Source organism: Musca domestica, unplaced genomic scaffold, assembly GCF_030504385.1.
Source record: "Musca domestica strain aabys unplaced genomic scaffold, Musca_domestica.polishedcontigs.V.1.1 31, whole genome shotgun sequence".
NCBI classification, from domain to species: domain Eukaryota; kingdom Metazoa; phylum Arthropoda; class Insecta; order Diptera; family Muscidae; genus Musca; species Musca domestica.
Window position 1 is genome coordinate 11,059,987 of NW_026712309.1, and position 23,310 is coordinate 11,083,296.

Consider the following 23,310-nt stretch of genomic DNA (forward strand, 5'->3'; position numbering starts at 1 on the left):
AACCACTTGAGGTGTTTAAGCCCTTGGGTTCTTCGTATTTCATTCCCTTGAGGTGTCTTCAAGCCCTTGGGTTCGTCGTTATTAACCACTTGAGGTGTTTAAGACCTTGGGTTCTTCGTATTTCATTCCCTTGAGGTGTCGTAAAGCCCTTGGGTTCTTCGGGTTTCTTCGTTATAAGCCCCTTGAGGTGTTAAATCCCTTGGGTTCTTCGGGTTTCTTCGTTATTAACCACTTGAGGTGATAAAGCCCTCGGGTTTTCTTCGTTTTTCATCCCCTTGAGGTGTTTGAAGCCCTTGGGCTCATCCATATCAACCCCTTGAGGTATTCCAGCCCTTCGGATTTTATCGTTCATTTTAACCCCTTGAGGTGTTAGAGCCCTCGGGTTCTTCGTTATTAACCCCTTGAGGTGATAAAGCCCTTGGGTTTCGTCTTTTTTCATCCCCCTGAGGTGTTTTGGAGCCCTTGGGTTCATCAATGTCAACCCCTTGAGGTGTTTCCAGCCCTTCGGGTTTTTATCGTTTTAACCCCCAGCACCAGGAGAGCAAGAACGTCCTAGGTACCGCTGAACTAGCCGCTTTATATATATATATTCTTACCCGAACTGTTAAATATAAGTAAACACCAATCAATTCTGAATAAAATAAACGTATTTGCTTAAAAAACAAACCACTTGCGTTTTTTACTCTCTCGGTCACTTTATAAATTTCTGTGGCAGACCCTCGACCCCGCGAGCATACCTCAGCAAGAAGAAGGGAATTTGGGTCGTTACAGTGGCGCCCGAGCAGGGACCTTGAGAGAGTTTAAACGTTAAACAAGAATTGATTGGAAGGTTACGAGAATGCCGGCATCTTTGCGTGTCTCCTGGGCCTACGCCCTGAGAAGGGAAGACTTGTTGACCTATTTAGAGGAGTTCGGTTGTCCAACATCTGGTACCGTCGAAGAGCTTCGTAGACGTTTCGCCCTCTTATTATCTGAGGACCACTCCCCGGAACGATTCTCTCGACTCATAGAATTGCAGGAGAAATATGAGAAGCCAGCTACCAGCCAGGAATTAAAGTTTCTTACCCCGCAGAAAACACTCAGTATAACGGTCACCGCGTCAACTACTCCATCAGGTGAAATCAATTAACCCACAGACGAAAAGCAAAGGAAACAGGGACTGGCCGTGGCTGCTTCTTCAAATATACCCCCCGTACGGCCTAGTACCGATATTAACACAGATAAGGCGGTTTGGGATCCCCGGGCCCTAGCAGACCAGGTCCGAAAATGGAACATCAGTTATGATGGTTGTCGAGGTCCCCTAGAATTTATCGAAAGACTGGAAGAACTGGCCGTCATGTATGAGGTTAACCTGGAATATTTGCCCCGGATGATGCCTGAAGTATTGAAGGAAAATGCCTTGGTATGGTACCGGAACAACAATCAGCAATGGACAACCTGGAGGCAACTTCGAGAAGACTTCCTCCGTTTCTTTCTGCCGTCTAGGTATTTCGAACAGTTGGAGGACGAAATACGGAAAAGAAAACAACGGCCACGGGAACCATTTAAATCATATACATTGAGCATGCAAAATTTGATGCGCCACAGCGCATACACGGAAGGCCAGAAGCTTGAGAGAATTTTTCGAAACTCCCTCCCGGAATACGTCTGGTACATAAGACGTCGGGATTTTCATACGCTCAGCGACCTGCTCGAAATGGGATTCGATTTGGAGAGTTTACCTCCTGGCTCCGGTCCCATACGCGAGCAACATCGACAAATAGATCCGACCGACGGGGGGAGCAAACAGGACCGTGTCGATCCAATTACTGCCTGTAGACGCTGTGCCCGACATGGACATTTTGCATCTGGGTGTAGGAATTCTCAGGTGTTGTTTTGCTGGGATTGTGGTCGTACAGGTGCACTATTGATTGCTGCCGTGTTATGTCGGGAAACGGCGATCGGATCCGAAAGAACAGAGGGGCAACGGATCCGCGGAAAATGGCCAGTCCTCTCAACTAAGAACTTCGCTTCGCGTAGAAGCAACTAAACTGGTGGCTTCTATAATAGTGGCGAGTCAGCCTCTAGCTGCAACGGTGGATACTGGGGCAACCAGTAATTTCATCCGTGAAAAACTACGTGAAACCATTGACTCGGTACTTTTAAGCACCCCACACACTGCCCATGTTACCTTAGCCGGCAAATACGAGAAGCGGTTCATACCCAGGTCATATTTGGAAACCGGCGATTGTCAGACAGATTTCTAGTTATGCCTGATGCCACAGAAGACCTACTACTAGGACTCGACTTTTTGGTTAAAAGCGAGGCCCGTATCAGCTGCGCCGGTCTCACCTGCGACTTCGGTGTACAGCCGGAAGCACATCGACTCGGAACAATCATAACCACGTCAGCAGTGAAAGAAGAAGGAGGCAAAGCGGTTGGCCATAAAACGGTAAGTGATCTTGAAAGAAAGGACCAAGCAAAGATACAATCCTTCTTAGAGGTCGAACTCGGACAATTTGACGAAATTAAAGGCCCGTCTACTGCGGCGATCCATCGAATTAAAATGAAGGACGTCCGGCCCTTTAAGGCCAGATATGCACCCCGAAATTCGGCTATGTAGGCCATCATTGATGAAAAAATAAACGAACTTTTAACATTAGGATACATAGAGCCCTCACATAGCCCGTACAGTTCCCCAATTACGTTGGCCCAAAAAAGAAACGGGACGTGGAGACTATGTATAGACTTCAGGCAACTCAACAGTCGATCTGAACCAGACGCTTATCCACTTCCCAGAATTGATACCATCTTGAATCGACTACGAGAAGCCAGATACGTGAGCAGTCTCGATTTAAAGGACGGCTACTGGCAAATCCCTCTGGAGGAGGACAGTGGAAAATATACTGCATTCACTGTTGCTGGACGAGGGCTATATCAATGGAAAGTCATGCCGTTTGGTCTTCACTCTGCACCCGCAACATTTCAACGCGCATTGGATAGCGTAATCGGACCAGAAATGGAGCCACATGCGTTTGCCTATTTAGACGATATTGTTGTTATCGGAAGAACGTTGGACGAACATTTAGCAAATCTGCGAAAGGTGTTCCAGCGGTTGCGTGAAGCCCGATTACGAATCAACCCCGACAAATGCGAGTTCTTCAAACGGGAGACTAAATATTTGGGCCACGTAATCAGCGGGGAATTAAAGAAAAATTGCAAGCGATCGAGAAGAACCCGGAGAAGTTTCCAGATTACGCCATAGTAGGCTCAAACTTGTACAGGCACATTCAAAGGACCAAGGATGACGAGGACGACACGCCATGGAAGTTATGCGTTCCTTCCCAACTGCGTGAACGAGTTCTCCAGGAAAATCATAGCCAACCGCCAGTCGGGCATCAAGGTATCCGGAAGACCATCAACAGAACGTGTGGACGCTATTATTGGCCTGGTATGACTCGTGATGTGACGCGCTTCGTGAAGAAATGTGAGTCGTGTCAAAGATACAAGCCAAGTCAGACAACCCCGGCGGGAGAAATGTCAACTTCGGTACCGGAGGAACCCTGGGCAGTAGTATGCGCTGACTTCGTGGGCCCAATGCCACGCACCAAGCACGGAAATAGCATGTTCTTAGTATTTCTGGACCGGTTCACGAAGTGGGTTGAGTTAGTCGCGATGCGGAAAGCCACGGCAGAGGGGGTGATAAAAGCATTTAGGGAAAGAATACTATCTCGATTTGGCGCACCGAAGTTATTCGTTACCGATAACGGAAGCCAGTTCACCAGTAAGGTACTAAACGTTTTCCTGGAAGAAACTGGAGTACGCCGACAATTTACTGCGCCATATTGTCCACAGGAAAACCCCACGGAGCGAGCCAACCGAACGATAAAGACAGTAATCGCTCAGCTAGCAGGCAATCAGCACAACAAATGGGACGACTTTCTGCTGGAAATTACATTGGCAGTTAATTCAAGTGTTTCTGAGTCAACGGGGTACAGCCCGGCTTCTCTTGTGCAGGGTCGAGAACCAAGGCTTCCAGGTGCTCTATTCGATGAGATAACCATCGGTTCGGGTGCTCGAGTTGTAGAGCCTTCGAAGAGGGCGGTCGAACTACGTGAGATTTTCCAAATAGTAAAGAAGAATTTGGCTCAAGCTGGAGAAAATCAGAAAAGACGGTATAATCTCAGACGTCGTAAGTGGACTCCAGTTGTCGGAGACCTGGTTTGGGTAAAACAGCACCCACTGTCAAAAGCTACAGACAATTTCGCGGCGAAATTGGCACCTAAATACGATGGGCCCTTCGAAATTATTAGTTTCCCTTCTCCGGTGATCGCGAGGGTTCGGAAAGTTAACGGGAAACACGAAAGGAACGCTCACCTCGGGGATATGAAACCTTACGTTTTACCGTCTCAACATCTAAATTGTGTAGGTACTAACATAGATTCTGTTTCTTCTACCTCAACAGATTTCCAAAAATCAATAATGGACCAACCTACCCAACCATTACGTACAAAGGCTTTTTGCAAGCATCAATACCAGCTTGTGGAATCCCTCAAACCCTGCTCCGTTGTGCTCACGAGGTTGGAAGAGAAGGAAACGCATGCACTGCGGAACAAGAACGCAGGGTCCAGTCCCACCCCTAAGCCATCTAAAAGGGCCAACACCACAAGCTCAAAAAGAGTAGGCTCCCCAGCCAAAAGAAGATGCGGCGTGATGTACCATCCTCATCACCGGTAGTAGTCGAGACTATCGTCATCTCAACTGATGATGAGTTACCATCTACCCCGCCTCGAAGACCACCTGTGGTACACGACTACCCGGTCACCCCCCTCCTACAGTGTCAGCCATGGCAGCCGGAGACACCATACCCGACTAACCGCCGACGCCAGGTCGCACACTTTTTATGCCCATGGGATTTCCACCGGCGACCGTACGCAACATAGGTTTGGATCTGTCCCCTCGGTATCCACCGGACTCGGATTCGGAGACCGAATGCTACCAACCACATATTAATCGCCGGTTGGAGCAGGTGAGAAGCCCGAAACCCCCGACTGTATCCAGTGTGGTGGTCGTACCGGTAACCTCGGAAAAATCTGTTGAGGACATCCAATTTGAATGCCGGGAAATGCTACCAGAGGAAATTAGGAGCGAATTACAGCCGTGTCTACGAGATGCCCTTCGCCGCTGGATACCTCACCACCAACACAAGGGGGTTTTTACCATTGGCGGGAAAAAGCTCCGGGTCCATGTCAATCGACAAGGAAAAATTTTTGTGCGGATGTTGTGAAGGCCGCCGGCTCGGTTAGAGAGGGGAGGCAGTGTGACGACGAAAGTCATTTCATTTGTTTTCGTCCCCACTTTGTTGTTGAATTTTCAAATTTATTTGTGTAAAGAATGAGTTATTTATATAAATATGAATTTCCAAAAAAAAATCACCGTCCTTTTATTTCCAAACCTTAACCAACCCCCCTCATAGTTATTTACATCAACTTCTTGTTTGGCGTTGATTTTAACACTGGACAGTTAGGTTCAATGACCATCATAGTCAAGGCCATATTGTTAGATCAAAACACAACTGCAATGCCAATGCATCAAACCAATGCATAGGCAGCCAACAACAAGCAAGCATCACAACGATCGATTCAACCAAAGCATTGCGCCAATGCATAAACACACAACAACAAGCAAGCATGGCACAATGCATAAACGCACAACAACAAACAAGACACACTGGGCATTGATGTTAATGCATGGTAGTGGAGACCGGGCAACGCAGGCATAGCATAACAACAAAGACCATACATGACAGTGAACCATCGTTCGATGATGGCAAAGCGAAGGCATCGAAGACAAAATTTATAACTGTTTCGTGTGACAACAAAATGGCTTTGGCATAGAAGGTCTGAGATCACGTGACATGCTGTGAGGCGATAAAAAGGAAAAATCCTATTAGAAGTTCTTTTCAGTTTGTGAAGTGAACTACAGCGAAGAAGACAGGTGAGTCAGAGTGGTGAAAATATAGGAAAACTGTAAGAGGTGTTCATAAGCCCTTCGGTAACTCGCGTTCTCGAGCTAGAGCTTAACCCCTTGAGGTGTCGTAAAGCCCTTGGGTTCTTCGGGTTTCTTCGTATTTCATCCCCTTGAGGTGTCATAAAGCCCTTGGGTACTTCGGGTATTAACCCCTTGAGGTGTCGTAAAGCCCTTGGGTCTTCGGGTCTCTTCGCTTCTAAACCCTTGAGGTGTCGTAAAAGTCCTTGGGTTCTTCGGGAATTAAGCCCTTGAGGTCTCGTAAAGCCCTTGGGTCTTCGGGTCTCTTCGCTTCTAAACCCTTTAGGTGTCGTAAAAGCCCTTGGGTTCTTCGGGAATTAAGCCCTTGAGGTGTCGTAAAGCCCTTGGGTCCTTCGGGCTTCGTCGTTATTAACCCCTTGAGGTGATAAAGCCCTTGGGTTCTTCGTATTTCATTCCCTTGAGGTGTCATAAAGCCCTTGGGTTCTTCGGGTATCTTCGCTTCTAAACCCTTGAGGTGTCGTAAAAGCCCTTGGGTTCTTCGTATTTCATTCTCTTCGGGTATTAACCCCTTGAGGTGTCGTCAAGCCCTTGGGTTCGTCGTTATTTACCACTTGAGGTGTTTAAGCCCTTGGGTTCTTCGTATTTCATTCTCTTCGGTTATTAACCCCTTGAGGTGTCGTCAAGCCCTTGGGTTCGTCGTTATAAACCACTTGAGGTGTTTAAGCCCTTGGGTTCTTCGTATTTCATTCCCTTGAGGTGTCTTCAAGCCCTTGGGTTCGTCGTTATTAACCACTTGAGGTGTTTAAGCCCTTGGGTTCTTCGTATTTCATTCCCTTGAGGTGTCGTAAAGCCCTTGGGTTCTTCGGGTTTCTTCGTTATAAGCCCCTTGAGGTGTTAAATCCCTTGGGTTCTTCGGGTTTCTTCGTTATTAACCACTTGAGGTGATAAAGCACTCGGGTTTTCTTCGTTTTTCATCCCCTTGAGGTGTTTGAAGCCCTTGGGCTCATCCATATCAACCCCTTGAGGATTCCAGCCCTTCGGATTTTATCGTTCATTTTAACCCCTTGAGGTGTTAGAGCCCTCGGGTTCTTCGTTATTAACCCCTTGAGGTGATAAAGCCCTTGGGTTTCGTCGTTTTTCATCCCCTTGAGGTGTTTTGGAGCCCTTGGGTTCATCCATGTCAACCCCTTGAGGTGTTTCCAGCCCTTCGGGTTTTTATCGTTTTAACCCCCATCATCAGGAGAGCAAGAACGTCCTAGGTACCGCTGAACTAGCCGCTTTTTTTATATATTCTTACCCGAACTGTTAAATATAAGTAAACACCAATCAATTCTGAATAAAATAAACGTATTTGCTTAAAAAACAAACCACTTGCGTTTTTTACTCTCTCGGTCACTTTATAAATTTCTGTGGCAGACCCTCAACCCAGCGAGCATACCTCAGCAAGAAGAAGGGAATTTGGGTCGTTACAGTGGCGCCCGAGCAGGGACCTTGAGAGAGTTTAAACGTTAAACAAGAATTGATTGGAAGGTTACGAGAATGCCGGCATCTTTGCGTGTCTCCTGGGCCTACGCCCTGAGAAGGGAAGACTTGTTGACCTATTTAGAGGAGTTCGGTTGTCCAACATCTGGTACCGTCGAAGAGCTTCGTAGACGTTTCGCCCTCTTATTATCTGAGGACCACTCCCCGGAACGATTCTCTCGACTCATAGAATTGCAGGAGAAATATGAGAAGCCAGCTACCAGCCAGGAATTAAAGTTTCTTACCCCGCAGAAAACACCCAGTATAACGGTCACCGCGTCAACTACTCCATCAGGTGAAATCAATCAACCCACAGACGAAAAGCAAAGGAAACAGGGACTGGCCGTGGCTGCTTCTTCAAATATACCCCCCGTACGGCCTAGTACCGATATTAACACAGATAAGGCGGTTTGGGATCCCCGGGCCCTAGCAGACCAGGTCCGAAAATGGAACATCAGTTATGATGGTTGTCGAGGTCCCCTAGAATTTATCGAAAGACTGGAAGAACTGGCCGTCATGTATGAGGTTAACCTGGAATATTTGCCCCGGATGATGCCTGAAGTATTGAAGGAAAATGCCTTGGTATGGTACCGGAACAACAATCAGCAATGGACAACCTGGAGGCAACTTCGAGAAGACTTCCTCCGTTTCTTTCTGCCGTCTAGGTATTTCGAACAGTTGGAGGACGAAATACGGAAAAGAAAACAACGGCCACGGGAACCATTTAAATCATATACATTGAGCATGCAAAATTTGATGCGCCACAGCGCATACACGGAAGGCCAGAAGCTTGAGAGAATTTTTCGAAACGCCCTCCCGGAATACGTCTGGTACATAAGACGTCGGGATTTTCATACGCTCAGCGACCTGCTCGAAATGGGATTCGATTTGGAGAGTTTACCTCCTGGCTCCGGTCCCATACGCGAGCAACATCGACAAATAGATCCGACCGACGGGGGGAGCAAACAGGACCGTGTCGATCCAATTACTGCCTGTAGACGCTGTGCCCGACATGGACATTTTGCATCTGGGTGTAGGAATTCTCAGGTGTTGTTTTGCTGGGATTGTGGTCGTACAGGTGCACTATTGATTGCTGCCGTGATATGTCGGGAAACGGCGATCGGATCCGAAAGAACAGAGGGGCAACGGATCCGCGGAAAATGGCCAGTCCTCTCAACTAAGAACTTCGCTTCGCGTAGAAGCAACTAAACTGGTGGCTTCTATAATAGTGGCGAGTCAGCCTCTAGCTGCAACGGTGGATACTGGGGCAACCAGTAATTTCATCCGTGAAAAACTACGTGAAACCATTGACTCGGTACTTTTAAGCACCCCACACACTGCCCATGTTACCTTAGCCGGCAAATACGAGAAGCGGTTCATACCCAGGTCATATTTGGAAACCGGCGATTGTCAGACAGATTTCTAGTTATGCCTGATGCCACAGAAGACCTACTACTAGGACTCGACTTTTTGGTTAAAAGCGAGGCCCGTATCAGCTGCGCCGGTCTCACCTGCGACTTCGGTGTACAGCCGGAAGCACATCGACTCGGAACAATCATAACCACGTCAGCAGTGAAAGAAGAAGGAGGCAAAGCGGTTGGCCATAAAACGGTAAGTGAGCTTGAAAGAAAGGACCAAGCAAGGATACAATCCTTCTTAGAGGTCGAACTCGGACAATTTGACGAAATTAAAGGCCCGTCTACTGCGGCGATCCATCGAATTAAAATGAAGGACGTCCGGCCCTTTAAGGCCAGATATGCACCCCGAAATCCGGTTATGTAGGCCATCATTGATGAAAAAATAAACGAACTTTTAACATTAGGATACATAGAGCCCTCACATAGCCCGTACAGTTCCCCAATTACGTTGGCCCAAAAAAGAAACGAGACGTGGAGACTATGTATAGACTTCAGGCAACTCAACAGTCGATCTGAACCAGACGCTTATCCACTTCCCAGAATTGATACCATCTTGAATCGACTACGAGAAGCCAGATACGTGAGCAGTCTCGATTTAAAGGACGGCTACTGGCAAATCCCTCTGGAGGAGGACAGTGGAAAATATACTGCATTCACTGTTGCTGGACGAGGGCTATATCAATGGAAAGTCATGCCGTTTGGTCTTCACTCTGCACCCGCAACATTTCAACGCGCATTGGATAGCGTAATCGGACCAGAAATGGAGCCACATGCGTTTGCCTATTTAGACGATATTGTTGTTATCGGAAGAACGTTGGACGAACATTTAGCAAATCTGCGAAAGGTGTTCCAGCGGTTGCGTGAAGCCCGATTACGAATCAACCCCGACAAATGCGAGTTCTTCAAACGGGAGACTAAATATTTGGGCCACGTAATCAGCGGGGAATTAAAGAAAAATTGCAAGCGATCGAGAAGAACCCGGAGAAGTTTCCAGATTTCGCCATAGTAGGCTCAAACTTGTACAGGCACATTCAAAGGACCAAGGATGACGAGGACGACACGCCATGGAAGTTATGCGTTCCTTCCCAACTGCGTGAGCGAGTTCTCCAGGAAAATCATAGCCAACCGCCAGTCGGGCATCAAGGTATCCGGAAGACCATCAACAGAACGTGTGGACGCTATTATTGGCCTGGTATAACTCGTGATGTGACGCGCTTTGTGAAGAAATGTGAGTCCTGTCAAAGATACAAGCCAAGTCAGACAGCCCCGGCGGGAGAAATGTCAACTTCGGTACCGGAGGAACCCTGGGCAGTAGTGTGCGCTGACTTCGTGGGCCCAATGCCACGCACCAAGCACGGAAATAGCATGCTCTTAGTATTTCTGGACCGGTTCACGAAGTGGGTTGAGTTAGTCGCGATGCGGAAAGCCACGGCAGAGGGGGTGATAAAAGCATTTAGGGAAAGAATACTATCTCGATTTGGCGCACCGAAGTTATTCGTTACCGATAACGGAAGCCAGTTCACCAGTAAGGTACTAAACGTTTTCCTGGAAGAAACTGGAGTACGCCGACAATTTACTGCGCCATATTGTCCACAGGAAAACCCCACGGAGCGAGCCAACCGAACGATAAAGACAGTAATCGCTCAGCTAGCAGGCAATCAGCACAACAAATGGGACGACTTTCTGCTGGAAATTACATTGGCAGTTAATTCAAGTGTTTCTAAGTCAACGGGGTACAGCCCGGCTTCTCTTGTGCAGGGTCGAGAACCAAGGCTTCCAGGTGCTCTATTCGATGAGATAACCATCGGTTCGGGTGCTCGAGTTGTAGAGCCTTCGAAGAGGGCGGTCGAACTACGTGAGATTTTCCAAATAGTAAAGAAGAATTTGGCTCAAGCTGGAGAAAATCAGAAAAGACGGTATAATCTCAGACGTCGTAAGTGGACTCTAGTTGTCGGAGACCTGGTTTGGGTAAAACAGCACCCACTGTCAAAAGCTACAGACAATTTCGCGGCGAAATTGGCACCTAAATACGATGGGCCCTTCGAAATTATTAGTTTCCCTTCTCCGGTGATCGCGAGGGTTCGGAAAGTTAACGGGAAACACGAAAGGAACGCTCACCTCGGGGATATGAAACCTTACGTTTTACCGTCTCAACATCTAAATTGTGTAGGTACTAACATAGATTCTGTTTCTTCTACCTCAACAGATTTCCAAAAATCAATAATGGACCAACCTACCCAACCATTACGTACAAAGGCTTTTTGCAAGCATCAATACCAGCTTGTGGAATCCCTCAAACCCTGCTCCGTTGTGCTCACGAGGTTGGAAGAGAAGGAAACGCATGCACTGCGGAACAAGAACGCAGGGTCCAGTCCCACCCCTAAGCCATCTAAAAGGGCCAACACCACAAGCTCAAAAAGAGTAGGCTCCCCAGCCAAAAGAAGATGCGGCGTGATGTACCATCCTCATCACCGGTAGTAGTCGAGACTATCGTCATCTCAACTGATGATGAGTTACCATCTACCCCGCCTCGAAGACCACCTGTGGTACACGACTACCCGGTCACCCCCCCTCATACAGTGTCAGCCATGGCAGCCGGAGACACCATACCCGACTTACCGCCGACGCCAGGTCGCACACTTTTTATGCCCATGGGATTTCCACCGGCGACCGTACGCAACATAGGTTTGGATCTGTCCCCTCGCTATGCACCGGACTCGGATTCGGAGACCGAATGCTACCAACCACATATTAATCGCCGGTTGGATCAGGTGAGAAGCCCGAACCCCCCGACTGTATCCAGTGTGGTGGTCGTACCGGTAACCTCGGAAAAATCTGTTGAGGACATCCAATTTGAATGCCGGGAAATGCTACCAGAGGAAATTAGGAGCGAATTACAGCCGTGTCTACGAGATGCCCTTCGCCGCTGGATACCTCACCACCAACACAAGGGGGTTTTTACCATTGGCGGGAAAAAGCTCCGGCTCCATGTCAATCGACAAGGAAAAATTTTTGTGCGGATGTTGTGAAGGCCGCCGGCTCAGTTAGAGAGGGGAGGCAGTGTGACGACGAAAGTCATTTCATTTGTTTTCGTCCCCACTTTCTTGTTGAATTTTCAAATTTATTTGTGTAAAGAATGAGTTATTTATATAAATATGAATTTCCAAAAAAAAATCACCGTCCTTTTGTTTCCAAACCTTAACCAACCCCCCTCATAGTTATTTACATCAACTTCTTGTTTGGCGTTGATTTTAACACTGGACAGTTAGGTTCAATGACCATCATAGTCAAGGCCACGCAGTAGCAGCAAGCAATATTGTTAGATCAAAACACAACTGCAATGCCAATGCATCAAACCAATGCATAGGCAGCCAACAACAAGCAAGCATCACAACGATCGATTCAACCAAAGCATTGCGCCAATGCATAAACACACAACAACAAGCAAGCATGGCACAATGCATAAACGCACAACAACAAACAAGACACACTGGGCATTGATGTTAATGCATGGTAGTGGAGACCGGGCAACGCAGGCATAGCATAACAACAAAGACCATACATGACAGTGAACCATCGTTCGATGATGGCAAAGCGAAGGCATCGAAGACAAAATTTATAACTGTTTCGTGTGACAACAAAAAGGCTTTGGCATAGAAGGTCTGAGATCACGTGACATGCTGTGAGGCGATAAAAAGGAAAAATCCTATTAGAAGTTCTTTTCAGTTTGAGAAGTGAACTACAGCGAAGAAGACAGGTGAGTCAGAGTGGTGAAAATATAGGAAAACTGTAAGAGGTGTTCATAAGCCCTTCGGTAACTCGCGTTCTCGAGCTAGAGTTTAACCCCTTGAGGTGTCGTAAAGCCCTTGGGTTCTTCGGGTTTCTTCGTATTTCATCCCCTTGAGGTGTCATAAAGCCCTTGGGTTCTTCGGGTATTAACCCCTTGAGGTGTCGTAAAGCCCTTGGGTCTTCGGGTCTCTTCGCTTCTAAACCCTTGAGGTTTCGTAAAAGCCCTTGGGTTCTTCGGGAACTAAGCCCTTGAGGTGTCGTAAAGCCCTTGGGTCTTCGGGTCTCTTCGCTTCTAAACCCTTTAGGTGTCGTAAAAGCCCTTGGGTTCTTCGGGAATTAAGCCCTTGAGGTGTCGTAAAGCCCTTGGGTCCTTCGGACTTCGTCGTTATTAACCCCTTGAGGTGTTAAAGCCCTTGGGTTCTTCGTATTTCATCCCCTTGAGGTGTCGTGAAGCCCTTGGGTTCTTCGGGTATCTTCGCTTCTAAACCCTTGAGGTGTCGTAAAAGCCCTTGGGTTCTTCGTATTTCATTCTCTTCGGGTATTAACCCCTTGAGGTGTCGTCAAGCCCTTGGGTTCGTCGTTATTAACCACTTGAGGTGTTTAAGCCCTTGGGTTCTTCGTATTTCATTCTCTTCGGGTATTAACCCCTTGAGGTGTCGTCAAGCCCTTGGGTTCGTCGTTATTAACCACTTGAGGTGTGTAAGCCCTTGGGTTCTTCGTATTTCATTCCCTTGAGGTGTCGTAAAGCCCTTGGGTTCTTCGGGTTTCTTCGTTATTAGCCCCTTGAGGTGTTAAAGCCTAGGTACCGCTGAACTAGCCGCTTTATATATATATTCTTACCCGAACTATTAAATATAATAAACCCCAATCAATTCTGAATAAAATAAACGTATTTGCTTAAAAAACAAACCACTTCCGTTTTTTACTCTCTCGGTCACTTTATAAATTTCTGTTGCAGACCCTCGACCCCGCGAGCATACCTCAGCAAGAAGAAGGGAATTTGGGTCGTTACAAAATTTTATACATTTACTCTATATTTATTTGTTCTGAACCTTTTGCTGTGAAAACGCGAACTATATTAATAAGACAATAACAAATAAGAAATTTCTGGTTCCTCCATAGAATACATTGAAAACAATTTTGGCTGTACAGTTGGCCCAGCATACAAAATATCATTAAGGGAAACGCCTGAAGTTGATTTTGCGGACCCATCGAACACAACCCTTAGCTCAGTAGATGTGCTGTCTTCCTTACGGACACAATGGAACGAAATTGTGTTATTCGGAATCTCCACTACAGAAGACATATGCTGAAGCTTCGAATATTCCTTCATGAATTCCATATAATATTTTTTTACTGCCGGTAATTTATCCAACTTCCTCACAAGATTCTTAAAGCGGCAATTTCTTTGGCAATGAAACGGAATACTCGCCCTTAGTCTAATAGTATTTTGAATAAAGTGCTGTTCACAAAATTTGTCCACAGGACCAGAGTGCACAAATTGGGGCAGAGAGCGATAAACAAGAATATAGAAATTGGCAACGTGAGCGATGCAAACATGGAAATTACTGAGGTAATAAACATGATATGCGAAAGATCGGAGGAAGAAATAAAAGAAAATTAAATTGAGAGAGTCTACAAAATAAAAAGAAATAACAAAATCAGCGTGGAATTCACCACAGTAACCAAAAAGAGAGATTATGGATAAAATCAAGAACCACAGAGTGGAAATCGCACAACCAGATGGGTCGAGTAGTGTTATATTCTTAAAAGATGAGCTTACACTATACAGCAGAAAACTTCTATGGATGGCAAACTCTAAAGCAAAGGAATCAGGATGGAAATTTATATGGGTGAAAAATGGAAATATATACGCTTGAATAAACGAAAACTCTCCGTTAACAAACATCAATAATACAGCAGGTTTGGAAAATATTATTCCATCAAATTAAAATAATTAGAACCAATTAAATGTTTCTTATAAAAGATTCTTAGTGCGCAAACTCTACACAAATATCAAATGAAAACAAATGTTGAAGACTTTTCTTTCAAATAAACATAAAAATTACTGAAGTTTAAAAAATAATAATAAAACTTTATTTTCAAATAAAAATAAAAATACTGAAATCGTAAAAAGATATGAATTATACGGAGGAAGCACTTGATATTTTCAACGACATACAAACGAAATATTTGGACTATGATATGTCAATAATACACCTAAACATTAGATCATCGTTTCTTCAGTACTGGCATAGTTATTTCAAATTTCCCAAAAGCCTTTTACAACATCAATCAATATTAATGAATGAGCCTTTTTCGGGAAAACGCCAGCACCAGATAAATTTTTCAGCAACTAGGTTCCCTCCTTCTATGCCAGAAAATGAAACACTGGCGTTTGATACTTTAAGTTGGGCCCTGTTGGCGAAGCGTGAAGTTATGAAATTTTACGACAAACATGAATGCCCAAATTAATTTTTACTAAAATAACAGCAGTAGCTAGTAAGTTGTTATATCCAAGATTATGATACAAGAGAGGACGAAGAAGCAAATTATGTTTCAAATTATAAAATCTGCAGGAATTCGGTTTGCGCTTCCAAAATCCGTGGCCTTTCTTTAAACAATTTAGACATAAACTTCTTTTTGATTCCTTGAAGCGTAATGTTGGCGATAAATTTGCAAGTGATGAGCAATTTATTATATAATGATCACTTCTATCACAAAACGTACCCATGCGAGCAATAGTTCCTGAAGCGATAATAAGATTTCGTCCATGAGCATTTCATTTATTTTTTACCTGATGATTGGGTGCTTTATGATTTATGGAAGTTTCCAAATTTTCCAGCACTCGACATCGTCTATCCAAAAATAGGATTCTATGAAATGAAATCGACTATGTTCGTTCACTTCATCATCACTAATTTCTTCAATATTTAAAAGGGAATCCTCAAAATGCTCATTTAAAATTTCGACGTAATCAAGGCTCACGAAAAGATTAATTTTAAAAGTGATTGAAAAATCAAATAAATTTATTCTGGATCACGACAAAATAAGATTTGTTAAAATATAAATTAATATTAAATGTTGATATTATTCAGTTTAGGTGTCATGTCGGGGACACCAATGTTCGACCTTATACGCTTTTTTAAAAGAAGATCCGAAAAACTTGCAATAAGTAAAACGACTAGCAGCGAATTCTGCTTCCAAAATTTGATTTTCTTTATTTGCTGTTCCTGTTGCTACTAACTTTTCAAAGGAATTCATAAATTGTAAAAAGTAAAATCAAAAGAACAAGTGCAATGAAAATGACTATTAAATGTTGTAAAACTACAAACTCATATGATCTTCGAATAAAACTTAAAAAATGCACACATCATGGTACAAATATTACTCTTGGTACGCCGCACATACATCAATTATATATTGATATCTGATCAGCGCTGATTGCAATGCATGCGGCATATACACACACTGTGCTACAAATTTGTTCTTCTGCGTGTTGCATTGATCTGGCTGTAGTGAAAACATATTTACGAAAATATATAAAAAGGTAGACGCACTGATCTCATAGTTTGCTCATAGTGTGTTGGTTTATTGCTGCTGTTTAACCAGTGGCGAAGCATACACGGTCATGATATATAATCCCCTTCAACATTTTCTGCATCGCGGTTGTGAAAAACGACTTCTGGTTAGAAGTGCTTCGAACAACCTTAACTTTATCTTTCAAATCTCCTAGGAAGCTAATACATTTTGTATAGCTCCGATGTGCAAACTTCTATTTAATTTGTCTTTCCATTCGAACCAAAGTCTCTCTCAGCTTTAATTGTTGCGTCACTATAAAATGAGTTATTAGAGTATACGTAGTTTTCCTCAAAGAATGTTATTTCATTCAACCAAAAAGCCTTCCATCACAATTATTGATTAATGAAGTGTCCAAGAAACAAAGTATGGTGATCTTAGTTTAGCATTCGTATCTTAAAAGTAGTTGTTGTCAACTTGATGAAGTTGCATTTAAGTTACAAAGTCTCTTCCCTTGCACCACTGATCTTCTAAAGGATTAATTCTTAATTAAAATTCTTTTTTTCTGGAGATATGACTGACTTTGTTATGTTCACATAAATATATTTTCATTCATTCGTTGTGGTTCCATTGGATTTTTATATAATTTGAAGCTAAAACTGTCTTAAAAGAAATTAGGTAGCTCGGTATTATGGGACACTTCACATTTTTTTTTTTTTTTTTTTTGAGAATATGTATACTCTTTCCACTCCAGCTCTGCTTTCGAGTGGTGATTGTACAATCCGCTGCTCTACCCGTTAATGCTTCCTCAGAATCATTTATTATTAATAGGTGCTGAAATTCCCTCTTCCATAACTATCTCACCCAACACCACTATATATTATATTATTTGCTGGCCACTACGCACCTTTCGTGATCTGTACACAACCCACTCTACTGCAGGTTTCAAAATATTAATTAAAGCTGAAACACTTTAACAGATGTAGGGTATCCTGTTGACTAGACGCATCAAAATTAGTTCGATATTCTACAAATAAACATCGAAATATGTTCTGGTCATTGTTACTGCTGGTCCCCGATCTGCAAAGAGATAATTCTTGTCAAATAGCATAGACCTTATACGGCTAAGAAGTCATTTACATCATAAATTGATGACAGTTCTTCTTCCACCATTAAAATGCCACAAGGAACATCTGCCAAAAGGCGTTTTTATGTTCTATTTTCTAATATTCTATTATTTTCAGCCAACTACTTATTGCCTTATTTGTCCTAAAGTTATTGATTCACCATCCTGGAAATAATTTTCGGTTTTTACAATATTCAAAAATAAAGACTGGAAGTCTAACCTAAAACTCTCCTTGGGCGAAAGTACAGCCCGCTATTCGGCTTTTTACGATTTTAGCTACTTTATCGAAGGTATTTGTTAAAAATTCGCTATCCATAATGGATTCTACTACCAGTAACAGGAAACTATCTAGTCTACGTTTCCCTGTATAACCAAACATTACGGTTTCTTTAACTATTCAGTATTTTAATGAATTCAGTTAAATTTTTTAACAGAAGTGTATTTAATTTAATATTTGATGTTCACAATTGATACCAACAACTGCAGCAGATAATAGTCTATAGAACTTGCAAAGAGAACTGTCAACATATTTCTATCGGAAAGCTCACTTTGGCAGCAGTTCCTGTTGACGGACGACTCCCAGCAACAATTTGCAGCAATTATTCCAAATTTTAGGCACACTTGTTTTAACATCGTTACTTGCATTCTTCAACCGGTTTAAAGTGGAATTCGTCAAGGGTTCAAGGAGTTAATACATAAGAGGATTCTAATGCAAAATAACAAGGGAATAAGTGTCAAGTTGGTACTTGGTTACTTTTGAACGTGAAAGGAAAGAAATAACGCACCTACAACACATTAACAATAACCATTATTCCTGCTTGAGTACAGAAAATGGAATAGCTAAAAAGCATTTCTTCTAGTCAAAAATACATCTATCTCTACATCATCTATTTTAGGTACCGTTTTATTGGTTGCCATAACGTGTGCATAGACCTTAATTGCTCTTTCTTTTTAACGGAAATCAGAAACCACACCATATTAAATACACAAAAGTTGATAATGTAAATAGGATTGTAAAAAACGACGAAGATGGTGTGATATTTGTTGAAGGAGTATCACCAGATTTAACTGAAGTAGAATCATCTCTTAGCCATGCTATCCCTGGCCGGAGGTCAGTTGAGGTAGTACAACTAGGTTTAATGTAATTCGAATCATCTACAAGTCATGCAAACTGCGGATCGGAATTTACCCCTTCTGAAGCAGATTCGAAAAACAATCACTTTATAACCGAAGGAGAATCTTATGATCTCGTGCGGGAATTAGGATTGTCGAAAAGACAGTCAGAAATTCTAGATTACAGACGCAGACAGTGGAACTATTTGTCAGAAAATGTAAACATTACATTTCGAAGGTGCGACGAAAATATTCCTTATATAATGTAATAATATTAATTTTTAAGGATATAGTGATCTTATATTCTTTCCACAAACAATACACATATGCAACAAAAGTTATTTTGTTTGGTTAACATTTTATGTGGGTAATTTAGTTATTTTTACGACTTTTATACCCTCCGCCATACATAGTATTGAGGGTATATTATATTCGTAATTCCGTTTGAAACTCATCGAAGTAATAATTTTAGACCCAACAAAGTATATATATTCTTGATCAGCGTAAAATTCTAAGACGATTTAGTCCTGTCCGTCGGTATGTCCGTCCGTCCGTCTGTTGTAATCAATTCGAAACGAATAAAGATAGGAAGCTAAAATTTTGCACAGATCTGTCTTTTGTCTCGAAGATGGACAATATCGGTCCACGATATCGTATAACTCCCATATAACGGTACCCCTCAATATTCGGAATTTTGATGATTTTAGCTACATATTTTAACGGAATTTTCTGAAATTCTACACAAGGAGTTCCTTGTGAGCACTTTACCCCCTGAAAGAGAATTGTCTATATAGGTCCACGATATCGTATAGCCCCCATATAACGGCGCCACCAGATATTCGGTATTTTGATGATTTTAACCATATTTCTCTATGGAATTGTCTGAAATTCCACACAAGAAGTTCATTGTGGGTACTTCACCCCAGACGTAGATTTGTCTGTGTAGGTCCACAATATTGTATATCACCCCACCTTACGATATTCGCTATTTTTAAGATTTTAACAGAATTTGTAATGGATCTCATTTTTTTTGAAAATTTCGTTCCACATGGTGGAGGGTATTCAAAGTTCTGCCCGGCCGAACTTACTGCTTTTTTACTTGTTATTCTTAAATTGTAGAAATTATACTAAGCCAGTTCTGCAAACGCAGTCCTTTTATACTGAATTTTTTAACCATTGTAGCCATTAACGTCTACCTATTTTACGCAAAAAGAGTAAACTACGATGGTAAATCAATAACTTAATTAATTTGCGTTCGATAATACCTATGTTCGTATGAATTGCTACAATTTGTTCTGCGACGATGTTTAACATCGTGGCCAAGGGTATATTCTGGCTGGCTATGTTCCTCTAACTACTGTTCAATTCATGATGAAATTAGGAAGGTAACATCATTTCAAATAAGCATATCTATCTCTTCATTTTCTGTAATTTACTTTGTTAAGTTTCACTGAACACCAAACAGGTTCCCAATCCTGGTTGGTGTGTATACAATAAATTACATACACTTTGACAATGAGATGTTGTCAAATGAATAATTTGACAGGGTTCGGAAAGTTATCAAGGCATCAATTTTATCGTCCAAGGTGTAAATTTTATACATTTACTCTATATTTATTTGTGCTGAACCTTTTGCTATGAAAACGCGAACTATATTAATAAGACAATAACAAATAAGAAATTCCATATTTTGTAGTCATTTTCAGGTGGCTGGACTCCGTGTCATGAAGCAGCATCAAATGGAGATGATGCTCATTTATACAAACTTTTAAAACATTTTAAACATGTCTTCCAAAAGAATAACCGCGATGGAAATACACCACTGCATGAAGCAGCAAAGAGAGGATACAGCAGATGTATTATTGTTTTATGTGAGACTGTGGATATGATAAATACAAAAACAAACATTAACTTAAGAAACAGTGACGGATTTTCTGCATTACATTTGGCAGCACAAAATGGACACAATCAATGCTGTAGAGAGCTTTTAATGCGAGGTTCAAGTCCGCATATTTCTAATAATGTAAGTATATCCGAGAATAAATTTATGATCTAAATATATATATATATATACATATATATACATATATATATATATATATATATATATATATATATATATATATATATATATATATATATATATATATATATATATATATATATATATTTCTAAAAATTGGTATTTGTTGTTCATAACGGGTACTAGCACAGTAACAGAACATTATTTATTTAGTTCCACGTTTCCTATGGCGCACATATAACGATACCCCCCGATATTCGGTATTTTGATAATCATGGTCACATTTACTCACATAATTGTTTCAATATTAGTATTTTAGAAGATTTGATAGAGGACAATCCTAGAAGTATAAAATTTTCTATAGGGGTTCCCGTTTTGGTATAGCCCCATATAACGACCTTATAAATGTAACTAAAATAACGAAACGGTCTTACTGGTATACAAGATATGAAGTGAAACACTCTTGAATTCAGATACTTTAATATAAAAATGATTCCCATACCCTTAGGTGGAGGGTATTAAAAGTTAAAGCCGAAATATATATATATATATATATATATATATATATATATATATATATATATATATATATATTTATATATATATATATATATATATATATATATATATATATATATATATATATATATATATATATATATATATATATATATATATATATATATATATATATATATATATATATAGGAGCTATACAAAAAACTTAGGCAAATGTATTTGTGTACCAAATTTAGCCACTCATGCTGAATTTGATTACAATCGGACATACGTATAGTTTTTTGTGCATAAAATATGTGAGATCGGCCAAAAATATGTATATATGTGGTATATCCAAATCTGAACTTATTTTAATATAATTTGACTCATTTATTTTCTGATCAAAATCCAGTCACGCATTCCAAATATCATTGGAGTCGAACATACATATCGTTTTTGGTGCATTAAATATATAAAATCAGCCGAAAATATATATGGGAGCTATATCCAAATCTAAACCGATTTCAATATTATTTGACAAATTTATTTTCTGATGAAAATCCCGTCACACATTCAAAATTTCATTGGATTCAAACATACATATCGTGTTTGGTGCATCACATAAACGAAATCGGTCGAAAATATGTATGGGAGCTATACCCAAATCTGAACCGATTTCAATATAATTTGGTAAATTTATTTTTGCTTCAATTTCTGTTACGCATTTCAAATTTGGAAACTGTAAATATAATCGATCAATAGATATGTGCATATAAAATCTATTTTTTTGGAGTTATCTCCGATTCCGATGCTATATCTCTAGTTCCAAGTGGAATTTTAAAAATTTTTATATCCTATGTTTCAGGCGATGTTGTAGTATGCTTGGAAATTTTCAGCAAAATCTTTTCAGCGGTTTTTGGGTCCATAAAGTACAAACAAACATACAAACATTTTCCTCTTTTATAGATATAGATATATATAGTGGATAATAGGGGTGAATCAATTAATTTCAGGATAGAAAAGTTTATTTCGGAATAGAAATAAGGATATTGTTTCAGAATAGAAACTAGGAGGCATAACGTCCATAAATCGACCAGCCAAATATAGCAGGAGTCTTCAGACCGATCCGACTGTCTACCCTCAACATGACGCTCAGGGTCAAACCGGGATTTCAGCGTCCCTGGGCATAGAGTTTCTATGTCAATGATTAATGTCGTCAGTTTCAACGAATCGGTCAACTTTTTTGAAATTCGGCTCACAGATGCCCCGGAATCCAAAAGACACCGCGCTGTTGATTTGACAGTGCCGGACAGTGCAGTGTAAGTCGTACGCATGAGCCGAATATGTCACACCATTATGAACAATTTTTACGATTACCGTACCTAGCAATACCCTCTGAACACTAGTAGAAAAATAATTTTGCACAGCTAGCGGACTGTAATTCAGAATCTGAAAATGAAGCGGTGTTGGGATTGAGGTTCGAATTTGGAGCAGTGCTAGATTTAGATGGTGCTGAAGAGGAAGAAGACTGACCAGAGTTTCTATGCAGAAGAGTGTTATGACGCTTATTGCATGTATAGCAGCTATGTTTGCTAGGACAAGTTTTAACGGAATTTGTTTTCGAAAAGCAGTTGACACACAGACCTTGCCGTTTGATCTCAGAAATGCGCGCATCATTATTAATCTTTAAGAACTTCGGACATTTGCGAATTATGTGAGTCTCGTTTGGACATAAGGGACATTTGGGATCAGAGAACTTACTCTGGAACGAACTAAACATTTTGGAATTTTTGGACTTTTTATCGGACGAACTTTCCCTTTGCCTTAAACATGGAAGACCTTTTCGCATCTCTGAAACAGACTCTAGAGTGCGATATCTATATGTAAGGAATGTGTCCAATTCCGCCCACCGTAGAATACTGGCCTTGTCCGAGAGGGTATGCTCTCAAAGAATAATGGGATCCCAGCTAGCCACGTCAATATCGTAGGTTTTAAGAACAGAAATGCATGCAATAATGTCTCTCTGGAGGCGTTTGAAACTTTGAGCGGATTCAGAATGAACGGAAGGGAGGTTGAATAAAACTTTAAGCTGCCCGTTTACGAGAATCCGCTTATTTTCGTAGCGATCGCACAGGTTGGACCACGCTTGACTGAAACCACTATTAGTAAGGGGAACTAAATAAAATAATTTATTTTATTAGAAATTATTTGGAGGCATGGTGCAATATATTGCGCAGCATATCTTATTGTACATTCATTAAAATCTGCTTACTTGCTTTTTGCATCATTGATATGTCAATGTCAGTTTTCAAGGA

At 41.6% G+C, this 23,310-nt stretch overlaps 2 protein-coding genes across 2 annotated transcripts in view; both read left to right on the top strand.

The window, feature by feature from the left end:
- Positions 1 to 23,310, top strand: part of LOC131803642 (ankyrin repeat domain-containing protein 6) — a 328,879-nt gene that overhangs the window by 248,143 nt on the left and 57,426 nt on the right. Inside the window, exon 3 of the mRNA XM_059125071.1 lies at positions 20,171 to 20,497. Within this exon, the coding sequence (XP_058981054.1) occupies positions 20,171 to 20,497 (327 nt within the window). The remainder of the gene's footprint in view (positions 1 to 20,170; positions 20,498 to 23,310) is intronic.
- On the top strand, positions 5,573 to 12,779 carry LOC131803563 (uncharacterized). Its single transcript, XM_059124925.1, has 2 exons — positions 5,573 to 5,976; positions 11,134 to 12,779. The coding sequence occupies exon 2, from the start codon at positions 11,372 to 11,374 to the stop codon at positions 11,954 to 11,956; it is 585 nt and encodes a 194-aa protein (XP_058980908.1). The 5' UTR covers positions 5,573 to 5,976; positions 11,134 to 11,371; the 3' UTR covers positions 11,957 to 12,779.